Here is a 15365-nt window from a genome sequence, read left to right as displayed (position 1 = left end):
AGCGGCAGGGATGACCAGACACCGCCGGGCACCCTCTTCCTCCAGGACAAGGCCGCTGTTGGCCTCTAGCGTGACACCGTCCTTAACCCAGCGGACAGGCGCATTCCCATGAGAGAGCACACAGGCCAGAGTCACTGTCTCCCCCGTTGAGACCTTCAGGACAGGGGGAGTCCTGCGGGGCTGCACGATCTTCACAGGGGGCTCTGGAAGGAGAGGGCAGGCAGCCCAAGTTTGAAGCAGCCACAGGCAACACTGTTGTTGCTGGGCCAAACCTACAATCTTTCATTGGAAGAAAGAATCTCTTTGCAAACGGAGCTCTCGGATCTGTGGGGTGAGGGAGACCTCAGAGATACAGTGAATCCATCTTCTCCATAGGCACATGGTAGTAAATCCCCTTCCACCTAAACATCAAGCTGACATTTCCATGAGCGCGTGCCCAGCTTTACCCATTTAGGGTGGCCAGGTGTCCTACTTTACAGACAACCATCCTCTATTTAAAGGCTGTCAGATGACTATCCTCTATAAATGCATGCTCTATTTGAAGGGGTGTCAGGTTTAAAGAGAAAGAACTATCAGAAGGGAGAGCAGGGGCAGGCCTGGAAGTTGCCCACCAACAGAGAGTACCTGGACAGCAGTCTGAGCAGGCACACAAGTCCCTGGTCGCAGTCTTCCCTATTATGGCAATGTGCATGATATTTCTATTTAAATTATAGTAATTATTTCTAAATCTGCATGTGTACATATAAATCAGCATATGCCAACATTATGCAAATCTGTGCTTTCTTTGTGCTGGTCCCTATTTTGGCAATGTGTAAGTGGCCACCCTGGTCACAGATGCCTTTTCTCTCTCTTCTGTGTTCTCCTTCTCTTTCCAGAAAGGAATTCAGACAATCCTCTTTTCCATGCTTCTTGTAGACCTTAAACAGGCAGTGGACTCGGTACTTCAAGCACTTATTCTCTATATCTTTTCCCTCACAGTGGGGAAAGCAGCTGGGAGGGTGAGGGGTGAGTTTTAGCAGAAAAGAGAAGCCCCTCCCATCTCTGTGCACCACTATTCTGCTGCTGATTGCAGGCAGCACTGGGTGTGGGGGAGAAAAAAACTGAAGAAAATCGACATGTAACTATCATGTGTAGTTTGGCCTGATTTCCTGAAATGTAAGTCATCCTGACAACTCTCCCACTGCCTTCTCCAGTAATTATTTAAAGACCTATTTTACAGGGCCATTAGAGTTCAAAGCAATATTGGTGGGTCTCTCCTGTGTGCTATGTCCAAGTTTAACATCTTTTCCACATAGCTCCATTAATACACCCCCGGGATTGCATTAGCCATTTATGCTGCAGCATCACACTAGGAGCTTATGTGCACACTTTTGTCCTTGAGTCATATGCAGAACCCTATGCATTCTATAGATCTGGCCAAATCTATGTATACTAGTAGGGATCAATGTTTGGACTGTTCCCAGTGCAGCCATGGTGGGGATGCACTCATGTAAGGAATATTGCTGGCTTTCCAAACAAGCCTGGAGATTCGCTGTTTACTGTTTCCTTAGGCACACATTCAGTGAAGCTCTGGCATTTCCAACATTATGCTAAGCCAAGGCTTCAGCCAGCAAAAACTCATATATTGCATTCTGAACACTGAATAAGAAGTATTATTTTATTGACCCTGTGAATTTTGGACAGTGGGGATTCCCAAACCACTGCTAGCAGAATGGCAGCCAATCCTAAAGCAATGGGACCTCACTGCACATGTTGGGTGGCAATCCCTTCTTTGCATTTACTCTTTGAGCACTTTCAGGGTTTGTCCACGTAATAGTTCTACCCATTTACCTATGTAGAAAAGGTTATAACATCTGGGACTATTTAGTTCAGAAAAAAGACTAGTGAGAGGAGACATGACAGAGGTGTACAGAATTATGCATGGTGTGGAGAAAATGGATAGGGAGACATTTTTCTTCCTCTCTCACAATTCTAGAACCCAGTTCATCCCATGAAGCTCAATGGTGGGATATCCAGGACAGATAAAAAGGAAGTACTTCGTCACAGAGCACATAGTTAAACTGTGAAGTTTGCTACTGTAAGATGTAGCCATGGCCATTAACTTAGAAGGCTTTAAAATGGGGATTAAATTCATGGAGGAATTTAATCATGATGGTTATGTGCTCCCTCCAGAATTAGAGGGATTAGAGGCACAGTGCCTCTAAATACCAGTCATTGGAGAGGGCTCTTGCCCTCATGTCCTGCTTGTGGGCTTCCCAGGGGCATCTGGTTGGTGACTGTGGGAAATAGGATGCTGGACTAGACAGGCCTTTAGTCTGACCCAACAGGGATCTTCTTGTGTTCTTACCATAGATTAGTACTCAGCAGATGTGGATGCAGCCAGCATCATACCTGCAGCACCTACATTAAAAGCACTGGGAATGAGTGTAGATGCTGCCAGATATTATGTCCAGGCTGCATTGTGAGGGACATGTGTTCCTGCTAAAATTGAACAAGGCAAAAGCATGTAGGGTGGCTAGATATCCACGTTACCTTTGTATTAGCTGTATATGTATATACCATCATTGCTATATATGTCTGAGCTCAAATAAAGCAGCCTTCCCCAACCTGGACTGTGTGTTGGAGTGTAATTCCCAGCATTCCTGACCATTGGCTATGCTGGCTGGGGCTGCTGGGAGTTGAAGTCCCAAATATCGGGGTGGGGGCACCAGGATGGGGAAGCGCGCAGTAAAGTCTATCCTTGTAGCCAAACCTTAGCTGATGAGGGGCAGGGGTGGGGCAAGGCATACCACAATGACATCACATCACACCTCGTTTGGATTAGACATTACACAGAAGAGTATAAAGAGACAGAATGATGGCAGCTCCCTGTCTCTTATAATATCTAGTTTGTCCCTGCCATTATGTCTGTTTCCAGAGGTTTTATGGGTATCATACACATCAAGTGAGTGCTTTAATCAGCATGGCTTGTGGAACCACATCCTATGCCCAACAAAAAATCTACAAATTAATAATAATTAATAAAAATGAATATATAAACCCCGATGGGGCTGGGAGGACTATGGGGCTGCATTTGCAGATTAGCCAGTCAGAATGAGGCTGGGCTCTGTCAGACTAGTGTTTTTAGAATGTAAGGTCCTGCGCCAGGTTAGGCTTTCAGACTCCCCCCCCCCCCCCCGGGCCCGGAATTGTGGATTCAGGACAGGGGTGCTCACCTGAAACCCTGACATCAAAGGAGACAGACTCATCTTTGGTCTCGCAGATGTATTCGCCAGCATCTTCAGCACTTGCCTGCAGGACAACCAGGCGATGCTCAGCACCCTCCGCCTGAAGCAACAGGTTGTGAGTCTCATCTACCTCCAGGCCATCCTTGAACCAGCGCACAGGGGCAGCTGCAAGGGACACCTGGCAGCTCAGCTCCAGGCGCTCGAATGCCCACACCTGCTTCTCCAGTGAACGCTCGGCCGGGTGCAAAATCCGCACTGGGGGCTCTGCCGGACAGACACAATGCAGGGGTATATGAGGCCTCAACGCCTCCCATGTCCAGCCTCGTCCCATGCCCTGCCTGGTACTAAACTACACCTCACATGCAAAGATAGGCAATTAAATCCTGATTGCAGCTGCTTCTAAAGCAGGGGTGGGAAATGTGTGGCTCTCTGGCCTACAGCTCCCTTCATCCATTACCACTGGCTATCTTGGCTAGGACTGTTGGGAGTTATAGGCCAAAACATCTGGAGGGCCACAAGATGCCCACCTCTATTATAAAGTAGAGCAACATCAAGGGGGAGTGATTTTCAGTGGGGATGAACTTGGGGAAGCACTAAACAGAGGTGAAGGGGCCTCTGACAGGACTTGGACAGACATCAGAAGGATCAGACTTGTTACTTTTATATTTATGTATTCCTTTATCTATTTACTGTATTTCCGTACCTCTAAACAGCTGAAGCTCAGACAGCTGCTGCTTCTAGAGAAAAGCAGCTTTGGGAGAGGACAATTTTCCATGGACAAGCAGTAGGGAGTCCCTGCCTGACACTTTTCTGCTTCAGTTTCCCCTCAGACCCTTTCTGCCCTGCGGGATTTGAGATGGATGGTTGCAAAGGTAAACATGCCTCTGAAACCTCAGAAGTTGGAGTGGGGCAGGGAGGGGAGTTGCAGCAGAGAAATGGCAGGCAGTGGGAAAGTTAAGCATCCTCGCAACAGAGTGTCTCCCCTAAAAATGGCCCTCTCCCAAGGCTGTTTTTCTCTCAAAGAAACAGCCACCGCTGTCTGGGGCACTTAAATGCATGCATTTATGTGTAATGAGTTTGGCCTTTTAAAAAGCCCCTCCGGGCCATGCCAGAGAGATCCCTTCACCTTTGTGCAGTGTTCTGTGCCTCTTTGGAGGTAAGTAACTCTGAGCCCAGCTGGCACATGGACAGCCCCAAACGCAGGGCTGCCCTTTTCCCTTTCCTGCCTGAGAGAACTCAGAAACATTGCTTTGGAAAGCTCAGAGGCAGGAGGCTGGAAAGGATTGGAACCAAAGTCCCAAATCTGGCTTCCTCCAACCATGGAATGAGCACCTTGAGAAGTACCAAGAGGTGGTGGCAGCAGCCCATATCTACTATGTCACGGGTCAGTGATAGCATTAATTGGGGCACAAAATGTACCCAAAGGGGCCAAACTTTGGAGAACTGCTCACCTGTGACAGCGACATTGAAAAAGATGGAATCGCCACCCGTGTCGCAAGCAAACTCCCCTGTGTCCTGAGCCTGGGCCACGAGGATGACCAGACGGCGATGGAGCCCTTCGCTCTCCAGCAGCAGGCCATCATTTTCTTCCACCTCCTCCCCATCCTTGTACCAGTGCACAGCAGCATCAGGGCTGGAGAGCTCACAGGCCAGCACCACACGCTCCGAGACTTGGTAGGCATGGGCCTCCTCAGCATTGGAGTGCACAACTCGAACAGGCAGCTCTGCAGGAGGAAAGGCCATCAGAGAATAGGACACACACACAGAGGCATCACTTCCAACGTGAGCTAGGCGGCTGGGTGGGGGAGAGAGAGGAGGAGGCTCAGTGCTGTGCAATTCACTAGCTCTGCCTGGAGAAGGAGAAGGCGAATGGTTAATCCCTCTGCTTCTGGTATTGACATACGGGTGGAAGCAAACCACCAATATAACCATCAAGAGATCTCAGTGCTTATGGGCCTGCCATTTTACAGTGCAACTGAGGCTATAAATAATGGGCCACGGGGTAGCCAGGTGTCCTACTTTATGGAGGACCATCCTCTATTTGAAGGTGTCCTCTGTCTGAAGGGCTGTTGGGTTTAACAATAAAGAACCACCAGAAAGGACAGCAGATCAGGGGCCTGGAAGTTGCCCATCCACAGTTAGCACCTCGACAGCAGGCAGAGCTGGCACACAGGTCACCTGGTCACAGTCTTCCCAATTATGGCGATGTGCACTGTATTCTATTTAATGATTTCTAAATGTGCGTCTATACATACAAATCAGCATGTGCATGTGTGCCCTCTTTTTTGGTGAGGCAGAGCAGCCACCCTACCAGACAGGTGAGGCCCTTAGGAATCCTTTACAAGAAAATGGGGAGGGGATAATGGGAAAGAAGGCTAGGCAGAGCCTGGCTGGTCTCAAGCAGACAAATGTGGTCCAGGGCCCAAGATGGTGATGGAGGGAAAAGACTGGGCTGCTGTTCTGAGATGTTGCCCCTCCAGCCAGGAGCAGCCCTCTGGGGTCAGTGCAGCCTTCCTGAACCTGGCGCCTTCCCCAACCTGTAGGGCTACAACTCTAATCATTGGCCATTGGCTGCGAAGGCTAAAGAATGATGGGGGTTGTAGTCCAACCCATCTGGAGGGCATCAGGTCGGGGAAGACTAGTCTAGGGCTTTGCTCATGCACATCCTTCCACTCATTTGCCTCCACTCACCATCCACGGTCACAGTGAAGTCTACGGAGTCATCAACTGTCTTGCATGTGTACGTCCCAGAGTCTGAGGGGCAGGCTGAACAGATCCACAGCCTCCGAATGCAGTGGTCAGATTGGACAGTGAGGCTGCCCCCCTCCAAGGGCACAGGATCTCCGTCCTTGAGCCACTGGACAGGGGCATCCAAGGTGGAGACCTCACACTCCAGGAGGAGAGGCATCCCAGCCAGGATCGTCTGGAGGCACTGGGCCTCTGGCACTGGAGTGATGTGCACCTTCGGAGCTAAAGAGAAGGATTGTGAATGGGAAAAGCATCTTGGACTTCCTGAGGCCAAGTGAAGCAGGACACATTCCCGCAAGTTGGTTTACAGAGAACCTGTGCTATGGGACAAAGTTTCTTCCCTCCTTTGTCAACAGCTTCCCCTGCACTATATAGCAGGGATGGGGAGCTCATGGCCTTCCAGATGTTGTTGAACTACACCTCCCATCATCTCAGGCTATTGGCCATGATGGTGGGGCAGATGGGAGTTGGAGTCAAACTACATCTGGAGGACCACCGGTTCCCTACAGAAATACCCCACAGGTTGCTAGACAGAAATATTGGAAGGGCTCTGTTTTTGAAAGAGGAGGTACTGGGATCCAGCCTACCTGATCTGCAAGTCTCAATTCCAAATGTGTGAGCCTAGCTGTGATAGCTCTGAGGAAAACACACTCAGCACATGTTCAGAGGCATGCTCTTTTTCTAGTGCTGCTTCCCAGATTTCAAAATAGAGCCCTGGCAATAAATGCAAGTTAAATGGTGAGCCCTCCAAGGGGTTGCAGTCCCAAGGCAGTTTCATTGGCACCTTCTGTTTCCAACTGGATGGTGACTAATGGTAGGCAAAGAGGCTATTTCTCCAGATGTGGGGGTAGAGCAACTCCCTTATCTGCATGATGGCTCTGCTTCCCAAATGGTGGCTTTCAGCTGGGAGCAGGAAGTGAGGTTTGTGCATTACTAGTCTTTTTTCTCTTTTTTTCTGTCTCAAGGGGCTGAGCTTCTGCCAGAGGTGCAGTTCAGTGGGAAGTGTCTCAAGTTACAGCAATTTGTAATGTTGGACCAAGAGTGTTCTGTGAATTGTGTTCTTGGAAAGGATCCAGAGCTGAATCCAATTCCCTCGTGAGGAGCTTATTGAAGAACCCATGAATCCAACAGACAACTGAAGAAGTTTAAATTAACTTTACTGAGAAGTTAAAATGAAAGCACAATATGTAATTGAATACGTATTGAATGAAGAATTGATATTCAGAGGGGTATGCAGAAGGTAATTCAATTTAGACGGGGCCACAGTAACTTTTAGGGGAGTTGTAACTCTCTTCTTTGACTCGATTGCCTGTTGGGAAAATATTTGCCTTTATCATTATTTTAGATTTTGCTTTTATTGTTGATTATAGCTATTGGTTGTTTACCACATATATTTATTATAAATATTATATATGTGGGTGTATGTGTGTATACAATGTTGAAAACTGTGTAAAATTGCAGAGAACCCTGCATGGGCTGGAAGAGCAAGAGGACATCATCCATCAGCTGCCTACTGTGGCCCTCTTAATGTTTCTACAGCATGCCTAGCCCCATCCAATCGCTTTCAAGGAGGATGAGTTCTCACAGTGATCCATAAAGCTGCTGGGCAAACATGGTGTCCTGAATTTATCCAGGATTTCAAATGGCCTCTCTTTGCCCTTCCAAACTTATATAAGGGGCAAATGGGCCAGTGGTTCCCAGAGATCAGCTGATGGGCTGGACATTGTGACCCCCTTGAAAGTGCAGGGGCCTTTAAAAAAATCCTTTCCTGGGGGCTTCCATCAGGCCTTACTTCTCAATGGCTCCTTGCTGGAAGCCAGCTGTCTTCTAAGTGGCATTTATATTTCAATAAACTGGACTCGGGGTTGTGGCTGATATTTGTCTTGAACAAGGAATTTCTGTGGCCCCAGCCCTTATTGTTATATACATCTGCAGTGTGGGCAGCTTCATTTAGACCTGAGCCAAGTCTTGTTGTCACCCCAGTAAGGGCCTTAGCCCCCGGCAGGTTCACTAATATATTACTGTAGTGAGCAGCTAGTGTGCAGGGAGGCTGGGCAGCAAAACGGGCACAGGAAGAGGGCAGGAACGTGGATTGCCAATGCCCCACGAGGTATGCAGCAAAATCTGAGGGAAAACAAACTGTCTCTCCCCAAACCACTGAAAATCACCAGGGGCTGAGGCTCATGCTGCCCTCATGCTACTAGCCAATCCTGGAAACAGAGAGCAGCACATAGCTGCAAGCTGGGACTTCAGGTGAAGGAAAGGTCAAGGCCGGCCTGCCGCTTGCTTCCCTTCAGTGCCAGAGGATGTGCGCTTCAAGGAGCATGTCCTTTGAACCCACTCCCCCACTCCCTCTAAGCTGCAAGGAGAACTGCCCCCAGGGCAGTTTTACACAAAGCCAGCCCCTTGGTCCTTCTAGCCCAAGACTGTCAACACTGACTGGCAGCAGTGGCTCTCCAGGGTTACAGGCAGGAGTTTTTCCAGCCCTACCTGGAGAAGCCAGTGATCAATCCTGGGACCTTCTGCATGCCAAGCAGATGCTCTGCCCACTCAGCCACAGACCCTTCCCCCAGTTTGAAGGACCTGGGGGCTAAGAAACTGGAGGATGTGTACCTCTGTCATGATTTTGGGGGTTGAAAGGGCGAGTAAGAACGCTCCCTTTGGTGCTGATACAACAGAGCTTTGAGCACCTTGAACTCAGCCGATGAACACAGCTTGCTGCATTCATCCCCGGAACCTGGGGTCTCCAACGTGTTGCCCATGGACACCTCACCAGGCTCCCTGCCCCTCTTGAAACGCATGCCTTATAGAAGATCTTTCATTTTATCCCATTTTTAACTGGGAAGCTAGCATGATGCAGAGCCTTGTGTGGCGCAGAGTGGTAGGCGGCAGTATTGCAACTGAAACTCTCCCCACGACCTGAGTTCGATCCCAGCAGAAGCTGGGTACCAGGTAGCTGGCTCAGGTCAACTCAGCCTTCCATCCTTCCGAGGTCAGTAAAATGAGTAACCAGCTTGCTGGGGGGAAAGGTAGTCACGACTGGGGAAGGCAATGGCAAACCACCCCGCTATAGTCTGCCATGAAAACGCCAGCGTAAGCAGCGTCCCTCTGGGGGTCAGTAATGACCCGGTGCTTGCACAGGAGGAATCTTTCCTTTTATGAACTTGAGCACACTCCAGGAGAGAGAGGAGGACAGGAAGGCCTGGCGTGCTGTGGTCCATGGGGTCACGAAGAGTTGGACATGACTTAAGGACTGAACAACAACAAAGCATGATGCAATGTGATGCGCTGGCCTCCAGCGCCACCTGTAGTCCCCATTCCTGAGATGGGAAGCACCAGCCTGAGCAGCAAAGAGGCTGCAGTAGGTCTCAGCTCCCTCCAGTCAGCTCCGGGGAGAGTCACGGCTGCTGCAGCCCCCCCTTCCCTCATGCGCGCGCACGCATGCACGCACACGCACACACACGATAGCCAGGCACTTATAAATACGGAGTGTGGCACAGGACCACACGTTGTATGCTAAAGCAAAGGTCAGGCTGGGGCATGGGAAGGTCATGTTCCTGCTCAGTCGCAAAGTTCTCTGGGTATCTTGTAACCCACTCTGAGCCCATATAGATAGGGTAGGAAATACAATATATATATATAAACTAGACTGCTTTTAGCTATTTTCAATGTCTCCTAATTTAATTTGCTCCTGAGCATCTATTTGTCTTTCAATATATATTCAATTACACATTGTACTTTCATTTAAACTTCTCAGTAAATATCATTTGAATATCTCCAGTTGTCCCTCAGATTCTCAGATGACTCATGGGGGGAAACCAGAATTAACCTCTGTCCTTTCTCCAACAACAACACCATTTCTAAGACATAAGTCAATTAAGAGAGATCTGAATGTAGCCCTATCAACTTGCACCTTCAAAAATATGGTTGCTGCAGCACTTCTTATCCACTGGCTTTAGCGCTAACTACTTGGAGCACTATCCACTGGAAGGAGTGAGGGAGACAGAAGCAGGCAAACAGAACATAAGGCTCTGCTCTGGTTTGACTGCCCCCAGCCCCCGGGAGATGAGAGGGAATGCAAGGCCATTCCACCAGCCCCGCTGAAAGTCTACTTCTTTTCCTTTTCCCTCCCCATCCCTTTTTCCTTGTGTGTCGTGTCTTTTTGGATTGTAAGCCTGTGGGCAGGGATTGCCTTTTTTGCTGACTGAGTGGGATAAAAATATTTTAAATAAATAAATAAAATGTAGCTTAGCAGCAGAGCACATGCTTGGCATACAAAAGGTCCCAGGTTCCATCTTCAGGTATGGCTGGGAAAGACTTCTGTCTGCAACCCTGGAGAGCCACTGCCTTAGTGCAGACCTGGTGCCCTCCAGATGAGTTAAGACTACAATTCCCGTCATCCGCAGTCAGGGCCATGCTGGCTAGGTGTGATGGGAATTATAGTCCAATGCGTCTGGAGGGCACCAGGTTAAGGAAGGCTGGCACAGACAATGCCAAGCTAGATGGACCAGTGTTCTGACTTGGTATGATGCAGCTTCCTGTGGGAGAAAGAAGAGAGTTTTTTGTCAGGATGTGGCACGGGAAAGAGCTGCATTGACGTTATTCCTGCCACAGTGCAAACTGTGCCCACCACTCTGGTCCCACAATCACATTCAACAGCCGAGAAGACATGAGATGGTCCAGCACAGTGGGGCACAATGCAGATTATGGGAGGAGAATACAAATTGGATTCCTAAGACTGGAGCTCAGGTAGGTCGGTCTTTGGCAAAGGGTGTCCTGACCGAGATAAATCTAGGAACAAAGAAAGCTGCTCTAAGCCTGGCCAGACTATCCGTCCATCTAGCCCAGTATTGGCTACTATACTCAGACAGACAGAGGCTCAGCGCTAGGCTTCAAGTGGGAATCTAAGGAAACAGATCTAGCTTATTATAACGGCTCAGAAAATATCCCCAAGAGAAGCACTCTTGTACATTACTGACCTGCAATAGTAACAACGAAGAAGGCAGAGTCACTGCCCGTGTCACACACAAACTCGCCTGTGTCTTGCACCTGTGCTGAGGAAAGGATGAGCCGCCGGTGGGGCCCTTCGCTCTCTAATAGCAAGCCTTCGTCTTCTTCCAGTTCCTCCCCATCCTTGTACCAGCGGACAGGGGCACTGGGGCAGGACAGCACGCAGGACAGCACCACACGGTCTGAAGCCTGGTAAGTATGGGCCACAGCTGCATTGGAGTGCACAATCTGCACAGGTGGTTCTGCAATGTCAGAGAGAGAGAGAGAGAGCGCTCACAAGGAGTTTCAGGAATTAGCAGTGGCCCTCCAGAATGGAGGTGAAGGTGGTGTGTGTGTGTGTGCGTGTGTGCGCGCGCACACATGCAAATGTCTGTGCTCTCCACAGCAGGGGTGGGCAGAAAGTAGATCTCTAGATGTTTTGACTTCAACTCCCAACATTCCTTACCACTGACCATACTGGTAGAGGCTTCTGGCAGTTGAAGTCCAAAAAATCTGGAGATTTACTTTCTGCAACCCCCTGCGCTATAGGCTATAACTCTTTGTAGCTGAGGTGAAAAGCAGCAGACCAGAAGCTGATAGCAAAGTGAAGGGGCAGGAAGAATCAATGCATCATGGGATACATAAGTGTGGGGGGCTGTGGGAGTGTGTGTGAGAGAGAAATAAATATTAAAAGGAAAATATTATTCACTCCCCCTCAAAACATAAAAACTCAGGATCGTTCACCGAAACTGATAAGCAGCAGGAGGTTTAAGAAAAACAAAAGAGAGAACTCCTTTGCACAATGCATAATCAGCACGTGGTACTCCTTGACTCAGGATGTTGTGACGGCAACTGACATAAACAACTATGTTTATGTCAGTTAGATAACTAACGGAGGGTTAGATAACTAAGGGAGGACAGAGTGGCTGAGTAACCAGAACTGCTTGAAGTTCAACTTCTGTGTTCAGAGTCAACGTACGTCTGGCCACCAGATGCTTGGTACTAACCAGAGGAGATGGAAATCATTATCATTGTTGCCCTGATCAGGAACTTCCTTCAAGCAAGTATCTGATAAACGGATCATAAATGCAGCACAGACTGAGATGGGCTGGTAGGTAACCTGACCCAGTATGGCAATTATGTTCTCCTCCCTGAAGATTCTGACCAAAATACACTAATGGGGCATTTGAAACAGCACAGTGTGCACTACAGAGAAGAACAAAGTGCATGGTTTTGGGGGGGGGGGGACGGGCAGCATGGGTGTCCCTTTACCAAGAATTAATACATTCTCTGACCTGTGACAGTGATGTTGAAGAAAACGGAATCGCCACCTGCATCGCACACAAACTCCCCTGAATCCTGCACCTGCACTGAAGGAATGACCAGCCGGTGCTGGGGGCCCTCACTCTCCAGCAGGAGGCCCTCGCTTTCTTCCACCTCTTCCCCATCCTTGTGCCAGCACACAGGGACACCAGGGCGAGACAGCTCACAGGACAGCACCACACGCTCTGCGGCCTGGTAGGCATGATCCTCCTCTGCGTTAGAGTGCACAACCCGCACAGGAGGTTCTGTGGGCAGAAAAGGCATTCTATGATTGGGGTTCAGTAGAAAGCAGGCTTATGAAGCATTTGTTCCTTCCCCCCTCCCACTGAAAAATACACAGGAAAATCTTGGGAAATAGAATGTAACCATCTAAGACAGCCTTCCCCAACCTGGTGCCCTCCACATGCTTTGGCCTTCAAGCCAACAGTCAAGAATGCTGGGAGTTGTAGTCCAAAACATCTGGAGGGCACCAGGATGTTGACAAGCCAGGACAAAGCTTGGTGGGATTAAGAGAACTAGAGAATCTTTGACAGACATCAATGCACAGGACAGGGTGTGGGGAATCTCCTAAAGGTCTAGGACAGGAGCAAGGAACCTTTTTCAGCCCAAGGGCCAAATTGCCACTTGGGAAACTTCGGGGGGTGGGGGCTGCATACCAGCAGTGGGTGTGGCCAGAGCCCAATGTGGGCGAGGCCATCCCACTCTCTCTCTCACACTCACACACCATTCATACACCCCCATACACACGCACACACAGAGTTAGAGCACTCCCTCTCTACCACTACTGCAGCAGAGAACTGTTCGTCCAGGGACTGCCTCTTCAAGGTGCTCCTTGTGCCTTGAAGCAGCAGCTCACAAGGGAGCCAGCTCCGCATACCTGCCTTTCCCAACAGGGAGGGCAGGGGCTTTAGCGAGGCCTCCACAGGGTCAGGTGGGAGGCCTTCATGGGCCTAATGTGGCCCGTGGGCTGGGAGTTCCTCAACCCTGATCTGGGCACTAGCCAGCATTATATTTTTCAAGCACTAGGGCTTGCACAGGTTTAAAAAAATATCAGATTCCTAGGTAGAGGCATCAATAAACCTGGGAGACCAGCCACCAGTTTTTCCCGTACTTAAAATGATTCCTGAGCAGATTATTTCACTACAGGTGAAGTGTAGAACTCTGTGATTTATACTGGACACATAATCTAGATGTTCTTTGAATGTGAGGAATGGCCAACAAACTGTTTCAGGGCTCCTTCACACGGAGCTTTTATCCTGTGATTGAGATGGCTCCTTCATGGAAGTTTGCGGGCTCTTTACATGATGCAGTAATCGTCCCAGCTATCTCCTGCACGAAATGCCCTTTGTTCCGTTTTTAAATAGATCGCAGTTAATGAGCTATCAAATTACCCCGTTGTGTTCTGCTTCAGTTCCCTCCTCAAAAGAGTTAAAGCAGCAAGGAGAGGAGCGAGATCAATGAAAGATCATGGAAGACTCAGATACGGGGGAGGGGGAGAGGGGGAGAGGGGGAGGAAGCACATGTACAGGGAGTCGTTGTGATCCTGCATTTAAAACGGAAGCAGAAAGCCCCGTTTTAAATGTAGGATTTTAGGCTGGTGTAGAAATGCCCTCAGAGGGGTGGTTCTGTTAGTCTGTTGTAGCAAAACCAACCAAGAGTCTTGAGGCATTACAGAAAATGGATGGTTCACAAAGTGGTCTCCTTGGAGCAAGAGTCATTTCGCTCAAGAGTTTTTGAATCTGAAATTGCAGAATTATTATCATGAAACTCAACCTTCAATAATAAAGCAGTTCAGCCAATGTTTTCAATAAATCTAAGTAATCAGAAGAGAGCAGGACAATCTCACTCATGGTTGAGCCACAGGTGAAATGAGGTTAGGAAGAAATAACCACACTTACGAAAGAGAGAAGTAAACAAGATGATTCCTACTAGACCCTGCTCAGACACGTTCACTAACGGCCTGGAAAAGGGGGCAGGCACTGAGGGGGCAGGGTCCTCATACAGTATCAACTTACTTGAGTTAGCCAAGCCAAGTCAAACATGGTTGTGAAGAGTTACAAAAGGAATACCTTGCCCTGAATTCCAGAAGCATGAAGTTCTCTCTAATCAGATTTGACATGTATCAGTGACTTTTTTTTTACTTAAATCCAGGGGCTTTTCTACAGGAAGCTTTTAACCCACACCTTTATTGAGGATGCTTCCAGATTCTTTGCAGGATGAAGATCGGCTCCTTCACACGTTTCTTTTCTGGTGTTTTTTCTTTCTCTGTCTTTCTATATGTTTCATTACACAACCACTAGGTGGTGTGTGGTATAGTGGAATTGCACAATTACACGAGAGCCTCATTCTGCCATTTCTAAATAATACCACACTTTCCTCAATCTAAAAAAAGCCAAGGAAATAGTTGTAAAATGTGGGAGAAGCCCTGGAGGATGACAACATCGTGTAAAGGACCCGCAAACTACCGCAAGTGAGCACAATCATGAGTGCACAATAAAAGCTTCATGTAGAAAGACTCCATGTCTGGAGGGAAAACAGGAGATCCCACTGACCTGTAACAGTAATATTGAAGAAGACAGAGTCACCACCTGTGTCACACACAAACTCTCCTGTGTCTTGCACCCGGGCTGAGGCAATGACCAGCCGGCGGTGAGAACCTTCACTCTCTAGCAGAAGACCCTCACTCTCCTCCACCTCGTCCCCATCTTTGTACCAGCGCACAGGAGCATTAGGGCGGGACAGCTCACAGGCCAATGCCACACGATCCAAGGCCTGATAGGCATGGGCTTCATCCGCATTGGAACAAACAACCCGCACAGGCAGCTCTGTGACGGGAAAGAGGCATCAAAGGTTAGGGAAGGGCTATAACTCAGTGGGAGAGCACCTGCTTTTCATGTAGAAGGTCTGAGGTTCAATCCCCAGTGTTTCCAGGCAGAGCTGGGAAAGAAACCCAGGGTTTAGAGAGATGCAGCCAGTCAGTGTAAACAATATGTGCTAGGTGGACCAACATGAGGGTTAGTCATCAGAAGAGGCCTTACAGGCTGGACCATGTCAGCATTGCAGGGTACTCGTTCCCAA

General features: G+C 48.8%; 1 protein-coding gene across 1 annotated transcript in view; it reads right to left on the bottom strand.

The window, feature by feature from the left end:
- The window catches only part of OBSL1 (obscurin like cytoskeletal adaptor 1), a 73274-nt gene that overhangs the window by 29597 nt on the left and 28312 nt on the right, over nucleotides 1–15365 (bottom strand). The window contains exons 13-18 of the mRNA XM_084859368.1: nucleotides 14840–15112; nucleotides 12260–12532; nucleotides 10955–11227; nucleotides 5919–6197; nucleotides 4679–4951; nucleotides 3216–3491 (exon numbers count right to left, since the gene is read on the bottom strand). Of these exons, the coding sequence (XP_084715494.1) occupies nucleotides 3216–3491; nucleotides 4679–4951; nucleotides 5919–6197; nucleotides 10955–11227; nucleotides 12260–12532; nucleotides 14840–15112 (1647 nt within the window). The remainder of the gene's footprint in view (nucleotides 1–3215; nucleotides 3492–4678; nucleotides 4952–5918; nucleotides 6198–10954; nucleotides 11228–12259; nucleotides 12533–14839; nucleotides 15113–15365) is intronic.

The sequence above is a fragment of the Heloderma suspectum genome, chromosome 1 (assembly GCF_057233095.1).
Source record: "Heloderma suspectum isolate Gila_16-S chromosome 1, 16-S_ref, whole genome shotgun sequence".
Taxonomy (NCBI): Eukaryota; Metazoa; Chordata; class Lepidosauria; order Squamata; family Helodermatidae; genus Heloderma; species Heloderma suspectum.
This window is presented reverse-complemented; position numbering and strand designations above follow the sequence as displayed.